The sequence below is a fragment of the Panthera leo genome, chromosome B1, assembly GCF_018350215.1.
Source record: "Panthera leo isolate Ple1 chromosome B1, P.leo_Ple1_pat1.1, whole genome shotgun sequence".
Classification (NCBI taxonomy): Eukaryota; Metazoa; Chordata; class Mammalia; order Carnivora; family Felidae; genus Panthera; species Panthera leo.
Genome location: NC_056682.1, coordinates 3,075,290 through 3,097,523, shown reverse-complemented (window position 1 = coordinate 3,097,523; position 22,234 = coordinate 3,075,290). Strand labels below are relative to the sequence as shown.

Genomic DNA, 22,234 nt, shown 5'->3' with positions numbered 1-22,234 from the left:
ATACTCATCTTTTGGAACGGATGGACATACTGCTAACCATCAGTACCTTGAGAAAGACAAAAGAGCCTCCAGAAGGGTGACATAAATAATTTAAAGGATTAAACTAAAAGCATATGACTCGAGAGAGAAATAAATGGAGGCTGACAGATGATATCACCAAATGCTATAAAATCGAGCATTTTATGGCAAGAGTGATGACGGAATTTTTGCTCCACTCTTCTTTAGGGGAAATAAAAAGTAATCACTATTGTATTGGTCAAAGTCATGGATACATTGTTTTTGCAAAAGGTCACTCATGGGAAGAAGAGATTCACAGAGACTTCTCTGCCGTGTCAGAAAGGCAGTGTTGGGTAATGAATCACAAGTCAGTTTATCTCTGATTTTGATTTTTCTTGCATGTATTATGGCATTTGTAATAATTCTGTAAGGAGAAAAAAACGCCATAAGAAATTTTTATTTTTTATTGTGCAGGGGAACAGATCAGTAATTACCTTTTCCAAAAGTTCCATTTTTATTTTTAAATTTTTATTTTTCTCCACTTTAATGAATTTTGACATTAAGACATTCGAAGGCTGTTTAGATCTCTACCAGATAATTAAATGAGTCTTTTTTTTTTCATTTTTTTAACAAAGTAAACATTTCAGCAAACAGTGATATGAGCATAATCCCCTGTTAAATAACAAAACTAAACTCTTAGACGAGGACGTGAAAAAATTTGAAATTTCAGCTTGAAATTGGCAAAGACTCTGGAATGATCCAGTTATCAGCACTCCGTAGCAAATGTAAGAGTGTATACACATGGTCAAGTGATTTAACTTACTGGTGAAATTCAGGCCAAAGGAATACACCCGCCTCTGTGTCCGGAAACTAGGACTGAGTGTCTTAGCTGTGTCACCTGTCAGCTGTGTGATCTGTCATATCGCAGCACATACTTTTCTTCTGTAAATAAGTCGTTGTTTTTGGACAGTCCTAGTTCTGAAATTCTACAACATTGGAATCAATCAAAAGCTATTTTTACTGTTCAAAGGGATATAAAATTTTTCTTGTGATGATTTCAGCAAAGTCTACCTTTTAACTCCCTACAACAATTGGATAAGTGACAGCTTGTGTGTGGGGTATGAAATAAGCAGGAGCCCAAGGTGACTCCAGTGTCGGTGGGCTCCGGGGATGTTATTTACTGACTTGGGGAATCGGGAACGGTCGATTTGTAGTAGAAGAGGTTTAGATGTCATTTTTGGATAATAGGGTCTTGACATCCCTCGGTGCTTGGTATTAGGTTTTTAATCTTGCTTCCATATGTAGCATAGATGGGAGATGTGAATGAAGTTAGAATTTGCCCATTAGATGTTGTGTAATCTAATTCTGAGGTAATGCCAGTAAGAGCAAGGTGATGGAGGTAAGATGTAAACAATAGATCTTTAAAAATCTCTTTATTTATAGGGCTTTGATGAGTTGACTTGTTAAATGAGATAAAAGGAAGGAACTGTGGCTGCAGGCTGAGTTCTGGATGATGATGCAGGTGTCAGTACTGTTAAGCTCTAGAATAAAAACAGGGGACTTATTTGCGAATCCTAGCATTTCTTAAGATAAGAGTTTATCATTACAGTAATCAGAAACCTATTTCCTTTACCAAATAGCAAATAGGTTGAACAGGAACATTGCCTCCGTGGCAGAGTGTGGGGGTGAGGGTTAGGTGGTGTTAGGCTTAGTCCACAGCTGATGGACCCACCTGGCCGCATGGCCTGTAGGCTCCAGTCGTGAGGTCTGACGGTAATGCAAACCCATCTGGAGTCAGGTATCCAGAGGATTCTCTATATCTTTGGTTAATTTATTGAAATCTGATACATTATACATCTTGGTCAGTAAAATATCAGTTGAGGAGCCAAATAATAAAATCCAAGAGGTAACAGATATGTTCATAGAAGAGCTGTCTCTTGTGGAAATTTCCAGAGGTAGTTAGCACGCATCAGTATGAAATAAGATCTGTATGAATTGGAACTTTTGGAAGAGGTAATTACTGATCTGTGCCCCTGCACGATAATCGAAATAATTGCTAAGAAATTGCTCATTCATGTTTATTATTTCTTTATTAATTTGAATGTTTAATCATTAAACTGATTTTTTTTCATGTAAAAGATGAATTCCCACATCTAAAAGAATAGATTGGTTCTGATGAAAAGTACAAATGAACAAATAATTCATCAGGAAATGAATGAAAATTTTCTACTTGTACTCAAAACCTGTTCAGTTTTCAGGCTATCAAAAATGCTTGAAATATCTGTCATCGGTCATCTGAGCATCATCAACCTGAATCCACTGTGACCAAAATAACACCATTTTATGTCCATAATGCTGAAGACTTCTGATTGCATTTCATACAATAATCCCATGGAAATAAATCTATGAAATACCCATTTCATTATATAAATGTGTTATTACACATTTCCACTTGAGTATGTGATGGGACTCCCTCTTTGGAAAGTCAGCTTATGGAAAAATAGGAACCTCTGTGTCTTCCATTCAAAGATGGTTAAGTAATATTGTTGTACCCATTTTTAATCTTCATTAGCTGGATGGATATTTCTGATTGAATATTAGTTTTAAATCTTCCCAATTTTTAAAAAAATTAGTATGAATACTCAAAAGATAAGCAGTGATTTTCATGATTTTAATAATACTTGGAAATCTTTAGAAGCTTAACAGTTTATTTGAATTAAAAGCAGTCACTGACAAGTTGGAATTAATATAACCACCAGTCAAACTCAGTAACATGAATACATTAGGGTGTTTCTATTCCCACTTCTGAACTTCCTTAGATAATGTGGTAAACAGAGTACTCACTATCCCATCCCTGTCTTCAAGGTGCAAGTTTTTAGATGGAATAATAAACTACACACAGGAAGACGTAGAAGAATAAATAACTTGTGGCACACCGGTGGTCACATATTTTGCAGTAGGATTCATAAGAAATTCGAGAAGGACAGAGGACTCAGGAGAAATAGGTAGGGGAGCCTTAACAGGAATGGGCTGGATTGGGTCTTAAAGGACAGGTATGATTTGGAGGACATGAGCAATGCAGTCAGGCAGTTACTCTGGATACAGGGGGCAGGAGGTGGTGACAGAATGGTGACAGGAATGAGTTTCACCTGGGTTTCAATAATGATCCGGCCAGGAAACGCCCTAGCACACACTGGAAAGGAAGACCCAAATGCAAAACAAAGTGAAGTACTCAATTCAAGTAAAAAAAAAAAAAAAAAAGAAAAAGAAAAACAAAAACTTAAATGCAGATGAACTCTTCGTGGTGTTTATCATACACCTTCACACGACGTGTGTAAAAGCTCTGAATGAGCAAGTGCCGTATCTGCGCGCAGGTCTCCAGTTAGGCGGTTCCTGTTACTGAGGTCTCAGAAGTAAGCTGAGTGAGCCCCGGCTGGCTCTTGCCAGTCACAGGCTGATGGATGGCGGTCACTCGCGCGGAAATTCTTTGGAAGAATGAGATGCGGAACATGAGGAACGGTACCCTTACCCCCTAAAGCCGTGATAAGCCAGCAGTGGTCTGGTTGTGGCTGTCGCTTCTTGGGAATTGATGGCCTGGCTACATTGCTTGAGGGGGTGCGTTCTGGCATATGGTTTGACAATAATTTTGTATTTATTTGTTGTAGAATAATATAGATAACAACATATGAATACTAACAGCAGCAAAAAATCTGAGTGTTGTTGGTAATCCCTTATATTTATACAGAGTTTACTTAGGAAGAGTTCAGTGTGTTCTGTTAAATCTTTTGCTTTTTCTTATAAAAATCTCTGTAACATGGGGACAGGAAGAAAGAGGCATAACCATCCATATTTATCACTTGGAAACGGAAGTGGGACGAGGTAAAGGAAAGTGAACTTGAGAATGGACTTAGTCTGGACATCGTTTGGAAGAGCTCAGTTGTCCCTCATTTCCCATATCCTGTGAGTCCTTGTGCCCCTGGGCCCCTGACCTTCTGCGTAGGGTGTTCTCAGCAGCTCTTCCCGTGGGCATCGTTCTGTTTCCAACCATTCTACTTCTTCCACTTGGGGTGTTTACACGTTCCCATGGGCACCTTTGCTTTCCTCACACTTTTCTTTTTTTCCTTTTGCCAAGAATCAGATACACAGACTGAAGAGAGGAAAGAGCCGTGTTCGCAGAACCAGGACTCATGTCCCTAGTTGCCTCCGGGATAATCTCTTGAAGATCAGTGTGAGGTTCATTTGGTTGCATGTAAATTTGACATGTCTCTTGATCCAATGGGGACAACCTTTCCGGGGAAAAGAAAGTGTAACAGTTATTTTATGAGCAAAGAAGAATTAAGTCCCCCATGGGACTTTCCAAAATGCTCTTCTTTTGTTATGTAGTACAATGCTCTTGGCCAAATCGAGTGAATCTTCGGTAGCAAGTAAGAAGAGACAGTCCTATCTAGTTGATCAGGATGTGTCTTGGGTAGTCCTCATAGCCCTGTCAAGAATGCCTGAAGGAGCCCAGGGTGAACACAGCCAACTTTGGGAGGGGTTCCTCTCAGGACCAAGTAGGGGAAGGTGAGGGGCCACTCTAAGGGGAACTCACTCTGTATCAAGAATTGTCACCTTAATCTTGTGTGCATTAAACTGCCAGGCTTGCGTGCTTCTAAAAGGAAGCTGACTTTGTCTGGGGCACCTCCATTTGGGCTCTAACAAAACTCTCCAGTGTGTCCTACTTAGGATCCTGTAATTAACCACTCTCTAAGATTATTTTCAGGATTAAAAGAGATGTCCTGGACAGAACTGCCTAATGCATTGCATGGCACAGTATGTGTTCTGTACGTACCCCGTACCATGCTCCCTTCCTTTTCATGCTCACCTTTATGGAAATAAGCACCTGGAATCAGTGCCCTGTCTATTTATTTTGTTCCTAAGTGGAAAGAAGACCATGAGATCCATGGGTGAAAACAATAAATTAAGCACAACTTATAGTTCTCTATTAAAGTACAATAAAAAGTAAATGCATTGTTAATCATGATATTCCCATATGCAGATAATATGCAAATATAAACATCAAGTTTTAGACCATGGGAATTAATATTATATGCTAAAAATTCCATGCTATCAAGAAATGATGGTTTTAAAAATAACTCACCGATGTGTTCCTATTTTCCCTTTCCCCACTCTCCCCACCATTTTCATTTCACGGATCAAGACTTTCATAAGCAAAATGGCAAAAAAAAATCTGAAAATTTTCTATCATTAAAAATAATTACATAGTTTGGGGTGTCTGGGGGGCTCAGTCGATTAAGTGTACAACTTCAGCTCAGGTCATGATCTCACACTTCGTGGGTTTGAGCCCCGTTTCGGGCTCTGTGCTGACAGCTCAGAGCCTGGATCCTGCTTCAGATTCTGTGCCTCCCTCTTTCTCTGCCCCTCCCCTGCTCACGGTCTGTCTCTCTCTCAAAAATGAAGATTAAAAAAAAATTTTTTTTAAGATAATTACGTAATTGAATTATGTAGGAATGCTCAAATTTCTTAAAACATTGCTGAAACTGTGTCTTGGGGTTTAAAAACATGCAATTGTAATATGATCAAAATATAGTTTAATTGTGGTATTTTTGATAAATATATTGGTAGAAGACTTTGACTTGCCACTTTGTCTTGGTTCTATATATTGATATTTATTTTCTCGAGCTAGTGAAATCTGCGTTCAATCTAGCTTTAACTTCTTCCCTGTTTTGATACCAAATTATTTAAGTGTGAATTGTTAGCGTTTTCATTCCTTCTGAACTTCGTATTTGGCCATGAAGATTCTTCAGGACTACAAACTCCCACAGCTAAATTTTAAGGAAATCAACAATAGTTAATCAGATTCTTGGAATAGTCAAGTTATTTTAAGCAATTAGTGAATTTCAGAATTTAAAATAAAAATATGCTTGAGGTTTTTTTTTAGACATATTATTCCTAACTCCACCCCAACCCCACCGTGGAAAACAGTCTTTTTCAGAGAGGAAGTTACTTCTTAATCTGCAAATAAGAAATGTAAAAGCTACCATTCTATTAGGGAATATATTCTGAAAATAATCAAATTGCATTTTGTGTAGTCAGTTAAATGTGATATATGGTTGGTTGAACTTGTTTCATTGTACTTCTGGATATCCCTTCGTATAAATGTGTATATGTATGTATGTGTGTTTGTTTTTACTGGTAAAACCGAAAGAAGCATCCGCAGTCAAGCATGGCGTGTTACTTGCGGTCACCTGTGCACCCCTTGGAAAGTACAGGTGGCTCATTTAGAAGCAGCCATATTTCATACTGTGTGGCTGCCTATAAATGGGTTGCCCTGTACTAGCATCCTGTTTTCCCAGAAGTCCTGACGAAGGACATAAGACTCCAGCTTGGTGAACTCTTCCAGCTGCCTCCTAGAATGTGTGTGCATTCTGTTCTTCTTAAGCACTTGGTGATGTAGTAGGAACACTTCCAATTAAACTCTCGGCCCTAAAGGGCAAAGCTATGCCTGTATACTGAAAGAGGATGTAGTATCTTGTGAAATACATTATAAATTAAGTGTTTAATATGTGTGTATTGAATGGATGTCCCATTAAAATGTAAGATGTTCACCGCTGTATATTATTTGTCTTTCTGTACAGATTGTGAGCTCCTGGTGAGCCAGGACTGAGATCAATTAATTTTATATTTCCAGTACCTAGGAAATTATCTGAAGTACAGTAGACACTATAAAAAGATGTTAAAGAAATGATTTAACTAATTAATGCCGTAGATAAGAGAAGGAGATTTTCCAGATATGTTTTCTCAGTAAAATTATCTAAATCATCTTTTTTTTTACTTTAATACCCATTAATATTAGGTCAAAAAAGGAAAAGATTATATTAGGATATTATACTCCCAATGTATTTTATCAATCAAATGAAGTGTTACTAGACTAAGCTACTATATATGAATTACTAGCTTCATCATCACGTAGAAATCATAACGAAAAGTACATTTTATGAAAATAGTATTAATAGCTTATATTTACAATTAAAGTACTCTTTTACTTCAACATTTTTGCTTAAAACTTAAATGTAGAGGACTTGGATAATCTGAACGTACAGAATGGTGATGCCAGACAAATACTAATATTAACCGCCTGACTGTAAGTTTAATTCTGTATGATAGGAGCCAAACTTACAAAAATTTAGAGAACTTCCTATTAAAACAAAAAACAAAAAAACAAAAAACAAAGCATTCCGAGGCAGCTGGTTAGCTCAGTTGGTTAGAGCATGGTGCTAATAATAAAAAAAAAAAAAAAAAAAATTCCGTGTTCCTCCTACTGTTCTCTCCAATATAAAAAGTAGTGAACACCAGAAAACACAAAAGTAATTAGGAAAAGCAGAAAAGCGACAGAAAATAGAGACGGGGAGGGACAGCTGTTAGGGTTGTGGTGGTGTCATCCATGGCTTCCATATTTCTGTTGCTGATGTGCTCATGAAGGTCTGTTGCTATTCCTTATCGTGTCTGATTCCTCTATTGGACAATAAGCTCCATAAGCCTTTCTTGTTTCGTGTCCTAAATATCTTAAGAGCATGTTTATTTGTAGTTATTTGTAGAAGAAGGTGTTAATGAAAGGGTTTCTTTTCCTGGATCATACACTGGCTTGTTATGAGATGACATCAGGACCCGACATGATGTTTCTCTTCTCCCTCAAAACCCTCGTGTGAGCTCTGTTCTCTCCCTTGTGTCACCTCTCCATCACAGCCATCCCTCTGCTGCCTCTACTTGCGTCTCGGGCTCCCCTTGCATGATGACACGTTTGCGTGTTCTGCACACACACGTGACTTTACCCCGTGCACTACCCTGTATCCCACTGCTGCAGCCAACCTCAGTGCTAGATAAACATCTTTTAATTTTTTCCTGTCTTATTCCCTCACTCCAGTCCGCACTCCATATTGCCACTGATTCTCTCTGAAATACAAATACCTACAAATATCTGTGTGTCACTTCCTTGTGCAGACACCTGTTTCCCCACCAACATCGCACTGCAGGCTGACTCACTCTGCACTCCCCTCGGCTGCAGGATAGCCCTTCCCTGATTTTTACAGCAAAGCATCAGTGAGATACACCTGCTACCGGAAATTGGTCTCCATCCCAGGATACACCATGTTCTTCCAAACCTCCACATAATAATGAAGACTTTATCTGGAGACTTCTCTTCTGGTTCTGTAACCACCAATGTCTACTATCCTTCCGGAACAGCTCAGTTTTATCTCTTCTGCAAAGTTGTGTCCCACCTTCCTCTTTCCTTCTGTGCCTCTCTCAACCTTCCCACAGACCTTTGCTGTAACAAGTATCATATCTTTTTATTAAGTTTATATTTGAGAGCGAGAGAAAGCACAAGCAGGAGAGGGGCAGAGAGAATGGGACAGAGGATCCAAAACAAGTTCTGTGCTAACAGCAAAGAGCCCAGTGCGGGGCTCGAACTCACAAACCATGAGATCATGACCTGAGCCAAAGTTAGATGCTTTACTGACTGAACCACCCATGTGCCCCTCTTATTGTTTTTAAAATACTTATTTTTTTGCTGTGTAGGTAAGTAGACCATGGACAAGAGGGCCCTGTTCTGTTCACTTCTACTCACAGTAACTAACAAATTCCCTGCCTCATAGTCATAGTAAACATGTCTTAAAAATTTAGACAATGTGCTAATTATAAGTTCTTACCACAGTGTATGAGTTACCACCGTCTTCACCAGTTGGATGCATTTAAAAACTAACACAGAGTAAAATGCCCTTGGCCCACCCTTTCCCTGCCCTGGTGTAGATGCTGACCCTGATGTGGCTGCCAAGTCCCCATCCTCAGTTGTAAATACTCTCAACAGGGACAAGCTGTGTGCAGTGGTAAACATCAGGGAGAAGGTGGACAGTGCAAAATGTTTCACAAAGCCCTCCCAGAACTGGTATTAACACCTTGAATCACTGTATAAACTCCACGCAAGGTCAGAGTATATTCCACATTAATGTCTCATTTTGGGTCTATACAATATATTTAGAATTACAAAATATTTTAGGATTGACTGCAAGAATTCTTAGCTATGATTACCTTTATGGTTTGTTAGTGACATATTTCGTGAAAACCAAGATGGTTCCAGAGAAGTAGCTACTTTGGCTATCCGATTTTCACTCTGGAGTTCAACGGGCTTTTTGATATTTCACTCTGGAGCTCAGGAGTTCATTTTTCTGTTCAAACGTTTTCACCATCCTGTTGAACACTGCTATTTGGGGGAAATTCTCAGTATCATCTCCCATAATGATGAAATAACATCAGTCATAAAATAATATTGGGGGAAAATAAACGATAAAAAAACTAGCTGATAGAAAAAAATCAGTTTGAAACCAAGAACAGTTGTAGGTAAAAAACAGCACTGATGTGTAATTTTGTAAATAATAACTTAAAACTCCAATGCAAGTACACATACTTCATCTAGAGTTTCATTCTTAAATAATGAGACTTGGGTTTAAGAGCAGGAATCCAAACATTTCAGGAAATTCTTCATCAGTGAACTTTACTTTTCAAGTGAACCACCAAAATAACCTGAAACAGCGCTCTGGTCTCAAGCTATGTTTCTTTCCAGATGACTGCAAATCCTTTTACCTTGATACACGAACGATACCTTGCAATATGAGTAGTACCTACCTCTGAGCATCACATGAGCACAACTGAGCCAATGATTCTGGAAATTCACTTTGATATACAAGTGCTTTGGATGACAAGCATGTTTCCAGAACAAAATATGCTCACAAACTAACGTTTTACTGTACTTCTTTTTACTGAAAGCAAATGGGAAAGCTATGTCCCTTTCTGTGTGTTTGTGTGTTTTGTTTGTTCTGGTTTTTGGTTTTTGCACATGGCAACCTTTTCTTAGATTACTAAGGAGATTTTTACCAAAAGGTACATTATTCAAATTGAAATAAGTGTCAGGTACAGTTAAATGATGACAGGATTCTGTGAATATTTGAAGCTTTTTCAGTTGTTTGTAGGAGAAGGTATCAGATTTGTGAATGAGGAATATGCTTTTTCCTCAGTTGTGGTTCTCAAAGCTCGCCTACACAAGAAAGCACCTTCTCAAAAGCTGTTTAGACAGAGGCTGGGAAATTCATGACTGCAGGCCTCATTCAGCCTGCAGGCACAGAATGGATCAGATCCAGGGCAAATTCTTGTCTCACACAAGTGCTTTATGGGGAAGATAAGAACTAGACCAGATACTTGAGAGTTAAGTGGAAGTCTCTTATAATGCTATTATTTTGTTAGATGCTCAAGATATATACCATTTAATCCTTAAAAAATATTAAGACTGGGTAAATACTGTAAAAGATGTGGAGAGGTCATTTCCATCTGCCTGATGTTTACAGCTTGTTTTCCCTGGAACATTTAGTCCAAAGCATCTTTGCTGCTTATATGACCTCAGAAGAAATCACAGGAAACAGACACAAATGGAATTACTAAATAAATTCAATACCAATCACAACTCTTAATAGATAATGTTTTGAAATAAATAACTGGCTTTAATCTTTTTTAAAGGTTCTGTGGCCTAAAAGAATATACAGAACCAGTATTTGCTACACTGATTTCGTGCAGGCTGGTGGCTCCAAGACAGGAAGGGACATCTTCTCTGTGTTTTTAAAGTCATCACCCTTTAGCAGTATTAAGATTAGTCATTATAAAGTGTTTCAGATTCAGATTAAAATGGAAATGTCTCTTCTTTGGAGGAGTATCTTTGAGATCTAAAGATAAATCTTAAAAATACTTTTTGAGGTGTTTTTGATTAACCACAGGACATTTTTTTTCCAGAAATAGTCATGGAATTCATCAGGGAGTTTTTTGCTGCTTCAGAATGTTGCTGTTAGGCATCTGTGCAACTTATTAGTTCACCGGTGTTTAAAAGCAGTGTTGAAATGTTTTCAGAGTCACAGTGATGTTACAACTCCTTAACCACAAAGCAAGCCAAACTCAGTCGAAATGAATTCATCAGTTTGTGGACAGAGAGCAGAGCGGGGATGTGTTTCCGGTGCTTGTGGACGGACTGAGTCCAACAGTCCCAACAGCGAGGGAAATGTGGGGTTTCTGAGGATTTCTCCAGCCGTTTCAAGACAGTGATCAATCCTACTTTCAATGCTTCCTCCAGGGATAAAGTCTGTGGTTCCACCTGTAACTGGAAATGAACTATTAAATCATGTGGGGCATTTCGTGTGAACAAAGCTCTCTTTGGTGGACTGAAAATTGGAAAACTGAATTCTGGAATGTCCAAATACTTTTCAACTGTCTGACAGGGAAGAGGAATGTATTTCCTACCATGACGTTGGATGGGCCTAGAGGCTTTGGGCGCTTAGTAATCAAGTGCAGGACTCTTTACACGTAAGGAATTTCATGATGCCGTTGAAGACATAAGCAAACTTTTGAAAAACTGCTAGAAGGCACCGTAAGAAAGCAAGTACCACAGGTACTGGAGATAGCAGCTACCCGTTCAGAGACAACTTGACTCAACTGTGTGATAGGATGTGTTGTGTTGGTTTTTTTTAATTCAAGATTAAATGATAGAAAAAGCTGTCAAACCTTTCTCAAAAAAAAAAAAAAAAAAAAAAATCAACCCAAAGAAGGCTTGGCAGACTTTATTAGTACATCTTTATTTGTTTTATTGTTTGCCCTCTAATGTTCTTTTTTACCTTCCTCCAGAAAGGTTTTAACGCCAAGTGGTTAGTTGTAGAGGTTTGTCTGTAAAGCTGCAGACTAGAAGCTCGTGAGAACGCGCACAAGTCACACAGGAAGTTCAATGTCATTACTTTATTAGCACAGGCACGCACCTCTGCCAAGGGAATCTTTTATAACAAAACGGTTCTGTTTCACCCAGAAGCAACTGGTCCTCATCATGGGAGGTCCTGGGCCAGCTTGACCATTTCCTCGTCCAGACCTTAGTACTCCACAGCAGGTGCTTGTGTTTCAAAGCTTAGTTTAGAAGCATTAGGTGGGGGGTCTGGGGGGGGCTCAGTCAGTTATGCGTCCGACTCTTGATTCTGGCTCAGGTCATGATCTCACAGTTTCCTGAGTTCGAGCCCCACATTGAACTCTGCGCTGACAGCATGGAACCTGCTTGGGATTCTCTGTCCCTCCCCCGCTTGTGCTGTCTCTGTCTCTCTCAAAATAAATAAACTTAAAAAAAAATCTAAGAAACATTAGATGGATTTGCCAACTTTTTCTCCCATTCCGAGTGCCATTAAAGCCTTCACCAAAAGCCAGTAAACCATCTGGTCCTTTGTGTTACTGACATCTGGCTTTAACAATCTGATTCTGGATTTTAAACATCTCCACTTTCAGAATATTTATTCACTCAACAATCATTATAAACTAAAAAGGAATCCAGATTTCTGGTGCTCCTTGAAAGGTCAGAGGCTCGTGTCCCGCCAGGTGTGAATTTCCACGGCACAGGAGGTCGTAACTGTCTCCCAGGGCCTGCTGTCCTGCACGGACTTTGCTCTTCGTTGATAAGCCCTGCATGTCCTTGAGCATGAATCCAGCTCCTCGTATGGATTCCTTGGCTTACCCGGCATCCTGGCACAAGGGTGTGGATGCTAGTGACAGATCCCTGGCTCTTGTTGATACCTGGAGTTTGTTTGTCTACTGAATATTTTCAATTTTATCTTCCACTGTCATTTGATACTTAAATACCTAATTTGAGTTCATAGTGGAACATCTGAGACGTTACCTGTTACGAGGAGCGGGGCCCTCCTTAGGCGTGGCCGCACCTCCTTGCTGGTTCTGTCCTCAGTTCCTCACACCCTGTGGCCTTGCTGTAAAGCGCTGCTCAGATCCCCTCGCTTCCAACCCAAGAACCACATAAAGCAACAACAACAAAGACTCCGGTTCCGTTTTCCCTTTTGTAGAAGGAGAAGCACAGGCTAATTAATGTGTAGAGCCTTTTGCGACACTTCTGTCCCATGGCTGTCTGTCAGACGCAACTTCAGCAGGATACTGGCTTGCTTTCTCCCCGGTGTGTTGGCTGTCTTTGGTCAGATTAGACTAGTCAAATATCTGCATGAGCCCTGAGACCCTTCCCCTAAACGCCTGCCTCCCCTTTGTGGCAATTAAAATATCCCTTTGTTTTGCACCGGGACTGATGTTCTCTTACGTTCTTTCCTTCTGGGCAACTGGAGTTAAAATTACAATAAAACCTTGGTTTGCCAGCGTAATTCATTCCAGAAACACACTTGTCATCCAAGGCACTTGTAGATCAAAGCGAATCTCGAGAACCATTGGCTCAGTTGTGATCACGTGACGTTCGACGGCACGTACTACTCCTATCAGAAGATATCGCTCATGTATCACGTTAAAATTTGTTAGAAATGTTTGCTCATCTTGCAGAAGACTCGCAGAATGAGTTACTCACAATCCAAGGTTTTTCAGTATTTGCATTTCTTAAATAGATCAGAGTTATTGTAAAGGCATAGTTTGTAACGACTAATACTTTATGGGGGACACTTTTAGGAAGAGAGTTAGCAACTTGAGTGTAAATGACCACATGTCATTTTCTCTCCCCTGTACAAAACTGCAGAACTCAAATCCTGATTATATAGAGATCATCAGAGTGGCATTATGTTGCGAATTTATGGATATATTGTCCTCCATGGAAACCGTCTCAAATCCAAGTCTGGCAGGCCGACCTATCAAAAATCAAAAATCACAAATCCATCCATCCTTCCTTCCTTCCTTCCTTCCTTCCTTCTCTCTCTCTCTCTCTCTCTTTCCCTCCCCCCCCCTTTTCTTTTCTTTTTTTCTTTTCTTTCTTTTTTTCTGAAAGGAAGAAGTCAAAGTTAGGTGGAAGTTAATGTTAACAGACCATGTGGTACATCAAGTTCCCAGCTCTCCTTTTTAAAATGGTCAAAATTTGCATCGGGATACAAGGGGAGAAATGTTAGTGGAAGACTGTCTCCACAGATGGCCGTAATATATTGCCTCACATAAAAGCAATATACAGCTCTCAGTACTGCAGAAGCTAAATCTTCATTTCTGTCATCTATTTCTTTGAGTTTAAGAGCTAAGTTTGGCGAAGTCATTATAGTGATTCATTTCTGGGATTTCCGTTGCACGTGGAGTTAGCTGCCCAGAAGCCCCCCTAACTGTATGCCACAGCAGTGTGGCAGGTGGAAATTCACAAGCCTGCCTTCTGTGAGTAGGAACAACTTTTCAGTTTCCCATGAAGCTTAAGATCTTGCAGTTATAGAGAAAGATGGTGTGAAGGTGGGCGGGTCATGACTGCAGGTTACAGTCAGTGCTGGCAGTAAGGACCCTGAAGAGTTCCTTTCAGGCTCTGTGCCACACAGGCATGGCTGGTCCCTCCTTCTGGAAAGTTTGAGCTTGACAGAAGGAATGTGGAAGTAGGAAAAGCTTACAGCTCCATGAGACAAGGCTCTAAGGCTTACTGGAGAATTCAGCATGCTGGCAGGCAACCTAGATTAGCAGACGAGAATTTGGAACTCTTAGGAAAAGAGACTCTCCGTATAATTATGTAAATAGATAAGAACAAATAAAATTATCAAGCATCACGAGAAGACACATGGTTACCAAATAAGTCCGATCGAGACCCACCTGTGTTTTTCCCTTTTTAAATTCACAATCTTCTTTTTCTTTCCAAGCTCCGGGAGGCATTTGATAACCTCCACCATCTCATCTTTATTTGATGCTAACCTACAGTCTACCGTTACTTCTACTCAATCTTTCCCCTCCTTTCTCATAGGTTTTGACCTAGTAAAATGTGAGGATCCAGGAATCCCTAACTATGGCTATAGGATCCGAGATGAAGGCCACTTTACTGACACTGTAGTTCTGTACAGCTGTAACCCAGGCTATGCCATGCATGGCAGCAACAGTCTGACCTGCCTGAGTGGCGACCGGAGAGTGTGGGACAAGCCACTGCCTTCCTGTGTAGGTGAGTTGGGAAGTTGGCCTCCTCACTACACAAAAGCATACCTGAGAGCGGGAGCCCCACGGTGCTGCGGAAGAGGGCAGGGTTCTTCTGCTCTCTCTGCAGTGTAGGTTTTTATGTATTTCCAAGATATGCATGTCTTTTTGTTGTTTCTTGTTTTCTGTAGGAAAGGACGATTTCCTGGTACTGTTTTACTGAGGCTGTCTGTACAGAATTACTATTGGAATTATAACTCAAGTGTTTCATTGTTTTATACTCTCGACTTTAATTACGTAGCAGATAATGTCTTTCCATCGGGATGATGCTTGGGAATAAGTAAAGGAAACAAATGATGGAGACGGACGAATGTGATTATTTTTGGTTGTGTGTATAATGTGGATGTGATGGTTTGGGGGTTTGTTATTAAAAGAGCTGTATGGAAATCCGAGGGCCTGGAGTGAATCCCCTCCTGTTTCCCTGTCTCTCGCAGCGGAGTGTGGTGGTCATATCCATGCTGCCACGTCAGGGCGCATCCTGTCTCCCGGCTACCCTGCTCCCTATGACAACAACCTGCATTGTACCTGGACCATCGAGGCCGACCCAGGAAAGACCATCAGGTACTTTCTTGTACTTTGGTTTCCGCGATGCAGTTTTAGAATACGGTCTTGTCTTCTGTATTTGTAGTGGAGATAATAGTACATCTGTTATTATCCATGACTAGATTTAAGTTTGTGAGTCAAAGAAAAACACATAATGGTGCGCATACAGTTTTGGTTGGCTCACACGCTTACTTTGGTGTTCCTTTAAGAACTTGTGTTAAGCCATCTACAAAAAAGAGAAAAAGGAAGTAAAGGTATCAGTTAGCTTTTGCCGCATAACAAACTGGCCACCAAAGTTCAGTTGCGTAAAACAGTGATTTATCTGCCCTTGACTTTGTGGGTTGCCTGGGCAGTCCTGGGCTGGGCACGTTTGGCAGGGTGGTCCAGGATAGTGTCACTCAGGTGTGCACATCTCACCTGGACGTGTCGGAAGGCTGGGGCCTCTCGATACCAGACTGCTGTTTCTTCAGTAAACTAATCACGATGGAACTTTCCCGGCAGCAAGAGAGGGCACGCTTTTCAAACTCCGCCTTGCGTAACATTTGCTAACATGCCATATGTCAAAGCAAAGCTCATGAGCAAGATAAAGTTTGAAGAAATACACTCCAGCCCTTAACGGAAAGAAAAGCAAAGTCATATTGAAAAGGGGCTTGCATACAGGGTTGGGGAGAATATGTGGTCATTTGCCATATACCGAAGTTAAGTTTGAGGTAAACCAGGAAAGCATTTCAATCTAAAGTTACACATAGAAATGAAAATATTTACAAATCACTGAAAATTGGGGTACCTGGGTGTCTCAGACGGTTAAGCTCAACTCTTGAGCTTGGCTCAGGTTTCGATCTCAGCGTTGTGAGTGGAGTCCCATGTTCGGCTCTGCACTACATACACATGGAGCCTACTTGAAAAAAATCACAGAAAATTGTGCAAACATTTTAAAAGAAAATACTCTATTTTAATTGATGGGTCTTGGTTATTGTGGTAATCTTTTTATACGGATAAGTAAACCAACAAAAAGTGATCTTTGCAAAGCAAGTGTTCCATGTTCTGGTCAGAAGGCCATGTCAGAAACCACAGCACGTAAATCACAAAGTAATTTCAAAATAAGTTGTTTCTTGATTATAGTTCTCATGAACAAGAAGAGAACACAGTCCTTTGCAGTGCTTTGTAGAATCATTTTACTGTGTGTTTATTTTTTTTTTTTCCCTTTCATTGTAGTTCTTCTGAAATCTCTGTACACAATTTACTGTCTAAAAATTTTGCCCCACCCTGGGGCGCCTGGGTGGCTCCGTGTGTTAAACATCCGACTCTTGGTTTCAACTTGAGTCACGATTTCACGGTTTTGTGGGTTCAAGCCCCGTTTCGGGCTCCTCTGTGCTGACAGTGCAGAGCCTGCTTGGAATTCTCTGTCTCCTTTCTCTGCCCCTCCCCGACTCTCACTGTCTCTGTCTCTCTCAAAATAAATAAAGTTAACAAAAATTAACAAAAAAAAAGATGAACAATTCTGCCCCACCCCTAACAGTCCTAATCCACAGACGTCCAGTCCATTCACTGCCTTGTGCACCAGGAAGACCACGAGAGACTGAGTGGCCAATTCAGCTCCTTCTTCAAATGTATGAAGTTGAATCAAGTGGGAGATCAAACACAGAAAGTTCTTTATGGGGCTAGTGAATGGACAGAAGCATTCATAAAGCACTGATTTTTTTTGTCCTTATTCATAAAAGGCACCCTAGCAGACTTAGTAATGTATGTAAAACAGACATAGACCCATCATGCTGCAATTTTATAACTTAGTGACAGTAAACGGGAATGAAAGCCGAGGGGAGATGCATATTGTATCCTGTGATGCTCCGTTTCCTTCATCGGACATCCATCCTCTGAAACCCACAGCTCTCTTTCACACTGTGACACGAACATCTTGCCGTCTTTTTAAAAAATAATTTTTGAAGTTTATTTATTTTTAGAGAGAGAGAGAGTGAGAGTGGTGGAGGGGCAGAAAGAGAAGGAAGGAGAGAGAAAGGACATGAGAGAGAATCCCAAACAGGCTAGCTGCTGTCAGTGCAGAGCCAGATGTGGGGCTCGATCTCAGGAACCGTGAGATCATGACCTGAGCCAAAACCAAGGGTCGGACGCTTAACCGACTGAGCCACCCAGGCACCCCAAATATCTTGCCATCTTAAACTAACATGGCACAGACTATTACCACTTTCAAAGCCTAACAAAAAATAATTCTCATTACTTAAGAGGAGCAAGAGAAGGCATGTCAATCACATACATAATGCAAGATGTCAGTTTATAATAAATGATGTCAAAATTAACTTGTGACCTTGATTAAGATAACTGGTTTATTAGATAATTATTGATCTACTGCGACAAAAATAAGATACATTAGAGTAACAATGTAAGAATCTGTAATTCTTTATGGAAATCAATGCACTTTTCCACTGAAGTAAATAAAACTAAATATTATTTCTTAACCTTTAACTCCTGAATGCTTGACCTGAGTATTATAAAAGCCATTATACTAGTTTTTATTTTGAAAAATTCTAAGGATATTTTATGATTCCCAAAATAACTTGACATAAACAGGATATATTTTCTTTTAGGAAGATTTCAAATTTCTGTATCTCTTACAAGTTCCTTTGTGATTTGTTTCCTAAGAATTAAAATAAGCATTGTTCTCCTAAATGCAAACCAGAGGATGAATTCATTCTTGGCAGGTGAATCTAATACTTCATTAACATTTTAATAAGAAAAGAGAAAAGAAAGTAATAAAGAATGAGTTGAAGTAATAACAACTGTAGAACTTTTATATCATGGACTGGGCTCTGATGTTTAACCATTAGGATTCTAGAAAAAAAGACATTGAATACACTAATTTGTTGTTCTGGGGATGTTGTCATTCCCTTCCATGTCTTTCAACTATGAGAGTTTACTTTAGCAAATTTGTAAACAGATCTTTTTGATTTAAGCCATAAAGTCCTTCCTAATAAGGAAATCAAGAAGGAAGCATCAGTATTTATAATTAATTTGCTCAATCAATGTTCAGCTTCGTCTCAAGATGTTTCTGGTGATTCCTCTTCGTTAAGAAAATATATTGATTTTGGTGTGGCACTTTGGAAAACAAACATAATTAAAAGAACATGATGTACAATTTTAGGCTTTAAATGGTACTACTACTCAGAAAGATAGGGTCCAGTTTTAGCTTTGATATTTGTTGGCTAGTGTCTAAGCCTTAGTTATTCCACTGGTAACTTAGCCAGTATTAACTGAACTGTTTATTTGATAATGAAGAATGCATCAGTCATATAAACATGAGTTCAGGGATTAATTTAAGTATTTAAAAAATTCTTCATATAAATGGAATTCATTATTACACATTCAGACTCTGATTTATTTAATGTAAATGTTTTTACTCTCAAAGAATGAATAAACAACAGGATCCCAGAAATTATTTAAAAAATGGTTTCGACACACTTCAGGGCCAATTATTGTTGGACCCATTTTGATTTCACTGAAGCCGCGAGCAATTTCTGATTGCATGTTGCATAGCTTTTTGCTCAAGGCAATAGATGACCCCTGAATGGTTATTGTTATAGGGCACCCGGGTCTGGAAGAGGTTTGTAATTTTAACGTATATTCTATAAAGCAGTTACCTGAGCTGAATTTAATTAAAAGTCTAATCACAAGACATTGTAGTACATGTAGCCACATTTAGTGTTTCATGTAAACATTTCTCTAAGAGACTCTGTGTATATTGCTGAACACAGCTGTAATTTATATAATAAAGATAACAGCACTATAACCATCTTCAGCAAGCAGCATCGAAGGCCACATTTTACATAAAGACGTGTATATTGTTTGTTGGGATTAATTGCTTTTCTGCGAGTGTAATTGTCTAGAAAACTCACTTTGAAGGTATTTCTGTGCCTGGTCGTTCGCAGGAAATTACATTGGGAGGTATGGTTAAGGGGAATTCTTTTGGAGAAGCCCGGGCAGGATTAGAAACATCAGAGGCATATCAAAAATTTACCTCGCTTGTCAAAACTGTCCCTGTCCAGACTTTTACAGAAAGTGAAATATGGGTTGCTGGACCTCACCTCAACCTGATGTGCCCTGGACTTGTTTCTTGGCTATCCCGTGTGGTAGAGTACAGTGAGGTCTGGCTTGGAATTGTAGGGATATTCTAATTTATTTTTGATCAGACTTCAGAATCCCCATAAGGAATAGAGTCAAGAGGAAAGTGGTGGGCCAGTGACCTCCACTCATGAGACAAGTCTGTCCGGTCTCAGCGTTGAGCCTTAGCCAATGTGCCGGGAACCTGAGTTGGAAGCCTTTTGAGGACCTAACAGCTGAGCATGGGGCCAGGAATCAACACATCTGAGGTTTCTCCTTTCCTATTTAGACCACAGATTATACTTCTCTGTTGTAGACAGTGTGAGGAATTCGCCAGCCACGAGAACTTCAGCCATCAAAATGAGGAAAGAGACCATTAGTACTGACAAGTCCGCCGTGTCTGGGCTGGCTTCCAGTCCTTAGCCTGGAGCCATGGGGACAGCCACGGGGTTTAGCGTACCTCCCCAGCCACTGAGGAGCCAGTAAGAGAGAGGCGGGACAGCCGCGGCACTCCTCACTTTGTGGGATCCTCACAAGCGCAGTTTCGGTTATTAATCTTTATTTAACAGCCCTCCTCCAACCATGCGGCCGGAATCTCCGCAGAAACTTGTGGACGGGCTGAACAGTTGCATAAAGAACAGACTTGCATTTTCACCGTTCAGTCCCCATGTCACTACACAAATAATGGAGGCACACCACCGTCGCCGAGTGACCATGTCTTCTTTCCAAGTCCTCGAGTAGTTGAGCATGTGCATCTGCTACCAAGTTCATGCACAGGGCATGTTGCGTGGCTGCCTCCTTTCCTCGATAAACCCACTTGACGTTCTGCATGGACATCATGAGAAAGGGCATTGGCCAACAAAGACAGAAGTACAGAAAAAAATGAAAAGTGGTAACATGCGAAGTGAAATTGGAATCGAAGCTAGATGGAGATATAGGAGAAGTAGTTGGCAGTGGAAACATGGGCATTACCCTGTTTCGTAGACACCGAGACCCCCGGAGATGTACTCCAAATACATCAACTTCTGTCATTGCTGTTATCATTCCCCCCGGTCCTGTTTCTACTTCTGCATCCCCTAGTTCTGTTAACATCCACCTTCCTCCAAGTGGTTGGGGATTTTAATTATCAGGATTATCTTCCGCTCCTCCTTATTTCTCCTTCCTCAGTCTCCAGCATTTCCCCAAAAAGGAAGTCCAAGATGTCGGTCTACGTCTCACAGCATTCCTTTGGTAATTACATTAAATTTCCTCATTATAAGCACTTAGAAAAAACTCAGTGCAGATGCACCAAAGCCTTGTCAGCTCTCCATTTGTTCATCTTCCTTTCTTCTTATCTTACTCTTCCAGTTCCTTACTTAACATGCTCATTACCTTCCTTATTTTAATCTTCTCCCAGCTGACCTTTCCAAATCCTTGCTCTCCCCTCCCCAGTCTCTGCAACACTCCCATCGCTGATCAGCAAGCATAAGCTCCTTAACAAGAGCTGTAATACCGTCTTTGATTTGGCTTACTGTGCCTTCACAAATTTGTCTCCAACTACGAATAGATGTGTTAGTCCCTAATCCCAGCTGTGCTACACCAGCTCTGTCTCTTGACCTCCTTCTCCCCAATTACTCCTTCTTGCCTCGTCTCCAGATTCTTCCCATCTGTTAGGACCCAGCTGAAATGTCAACTCCTCGACAAAAATTTCATTCTTATTATCCCATCTAAAAATAACCCATTTTCTTCTTTGAATTCAGCATTTCGATCCTACAGCTACCATCCATCTGAGCGTCTATCTGCGTGAATGTCATAAGCGTGTATCCACGGATGGAAGGCAAAACTCTTCGTACCCTAAGCTTCCCTCCTGCCCACACTCACACGATCCTCACATCTCACTAATGCCGTGACTGAAGCTCCCAGGTAGTACTCACGCACCCACCGTGGCCACCACTCTCCTGTTCAGACCCTTTTCATTCCTGAGACCTGTTAACTGACCATTCTGGGAGGGCTTTCTCTAGTCCGTTGTTCCCATGCTAGGGAAGGTGTTTTATTTTCTTTATTAAAAACATTGGTTTAATATGACCAAAAATGAAGGCATATATAGACATTTTGAAAAACGTAAAAAAAAAAAAAAGACACACATTATACCTCTAGCAGACGTGATTATGAGCATGTTGACGTGTCTTACATGCATGTTACGTGTACCTGTGTCTATTCTGCAGTGTGAGTGGCTGTGGTTAAATATTGTCTCTTGTTAGTAATTTATGTTATTTCTAATTTTTGATATTATACATAATCATATGGAAAATAGTACTGCGAGTAAACTTTTGCTTATATTTAAAATTAATACCTTAGAATACATTTCTAGGAAAATCTTTGTTGGGTCGAATTGTGGAAACATTTTTACATGCCTTTTTGTTTTGTGTTGTTTTTGTTTCTTGAGAGAAGGCTTGTGAGCTGGGGAGGAGCAGGGGGGGGCGAGAGGGAATCTTAAGTAGGCCCCACTCCCAGCCCAGAGCCCCATGTGGGGTTCAGCTCCATTTCACGACCATGAGATTAGGACCCGAGCCAGAGTCAGGAGTCAGGCACTCAACCAGCTGAG

At 40.2% G+C, this 22,234-nt stretch overlaps 1 protein-coding gene across 1 annotated transcript in view; it reads left to right on the top strand.

Moving 5' to 3' along the window:
• Positions 1–22,234, top strand: part of CSMD1 (CUB and Sushi multiple domains 1) — a 681,511-nt gene that overhangs the window by 349,211 nt on the left and 310,066 nt on the right. Inside the window, 2 exon segments of the mRNA XM_042934172.1 lie at positions 14,771–14,962; positions 15,429–15,555. Of these exon segments, the coding sequence (XP_042790106.1) occupies positions 14,771–14,962; positions 15,429–15,555 (319 nt within the window).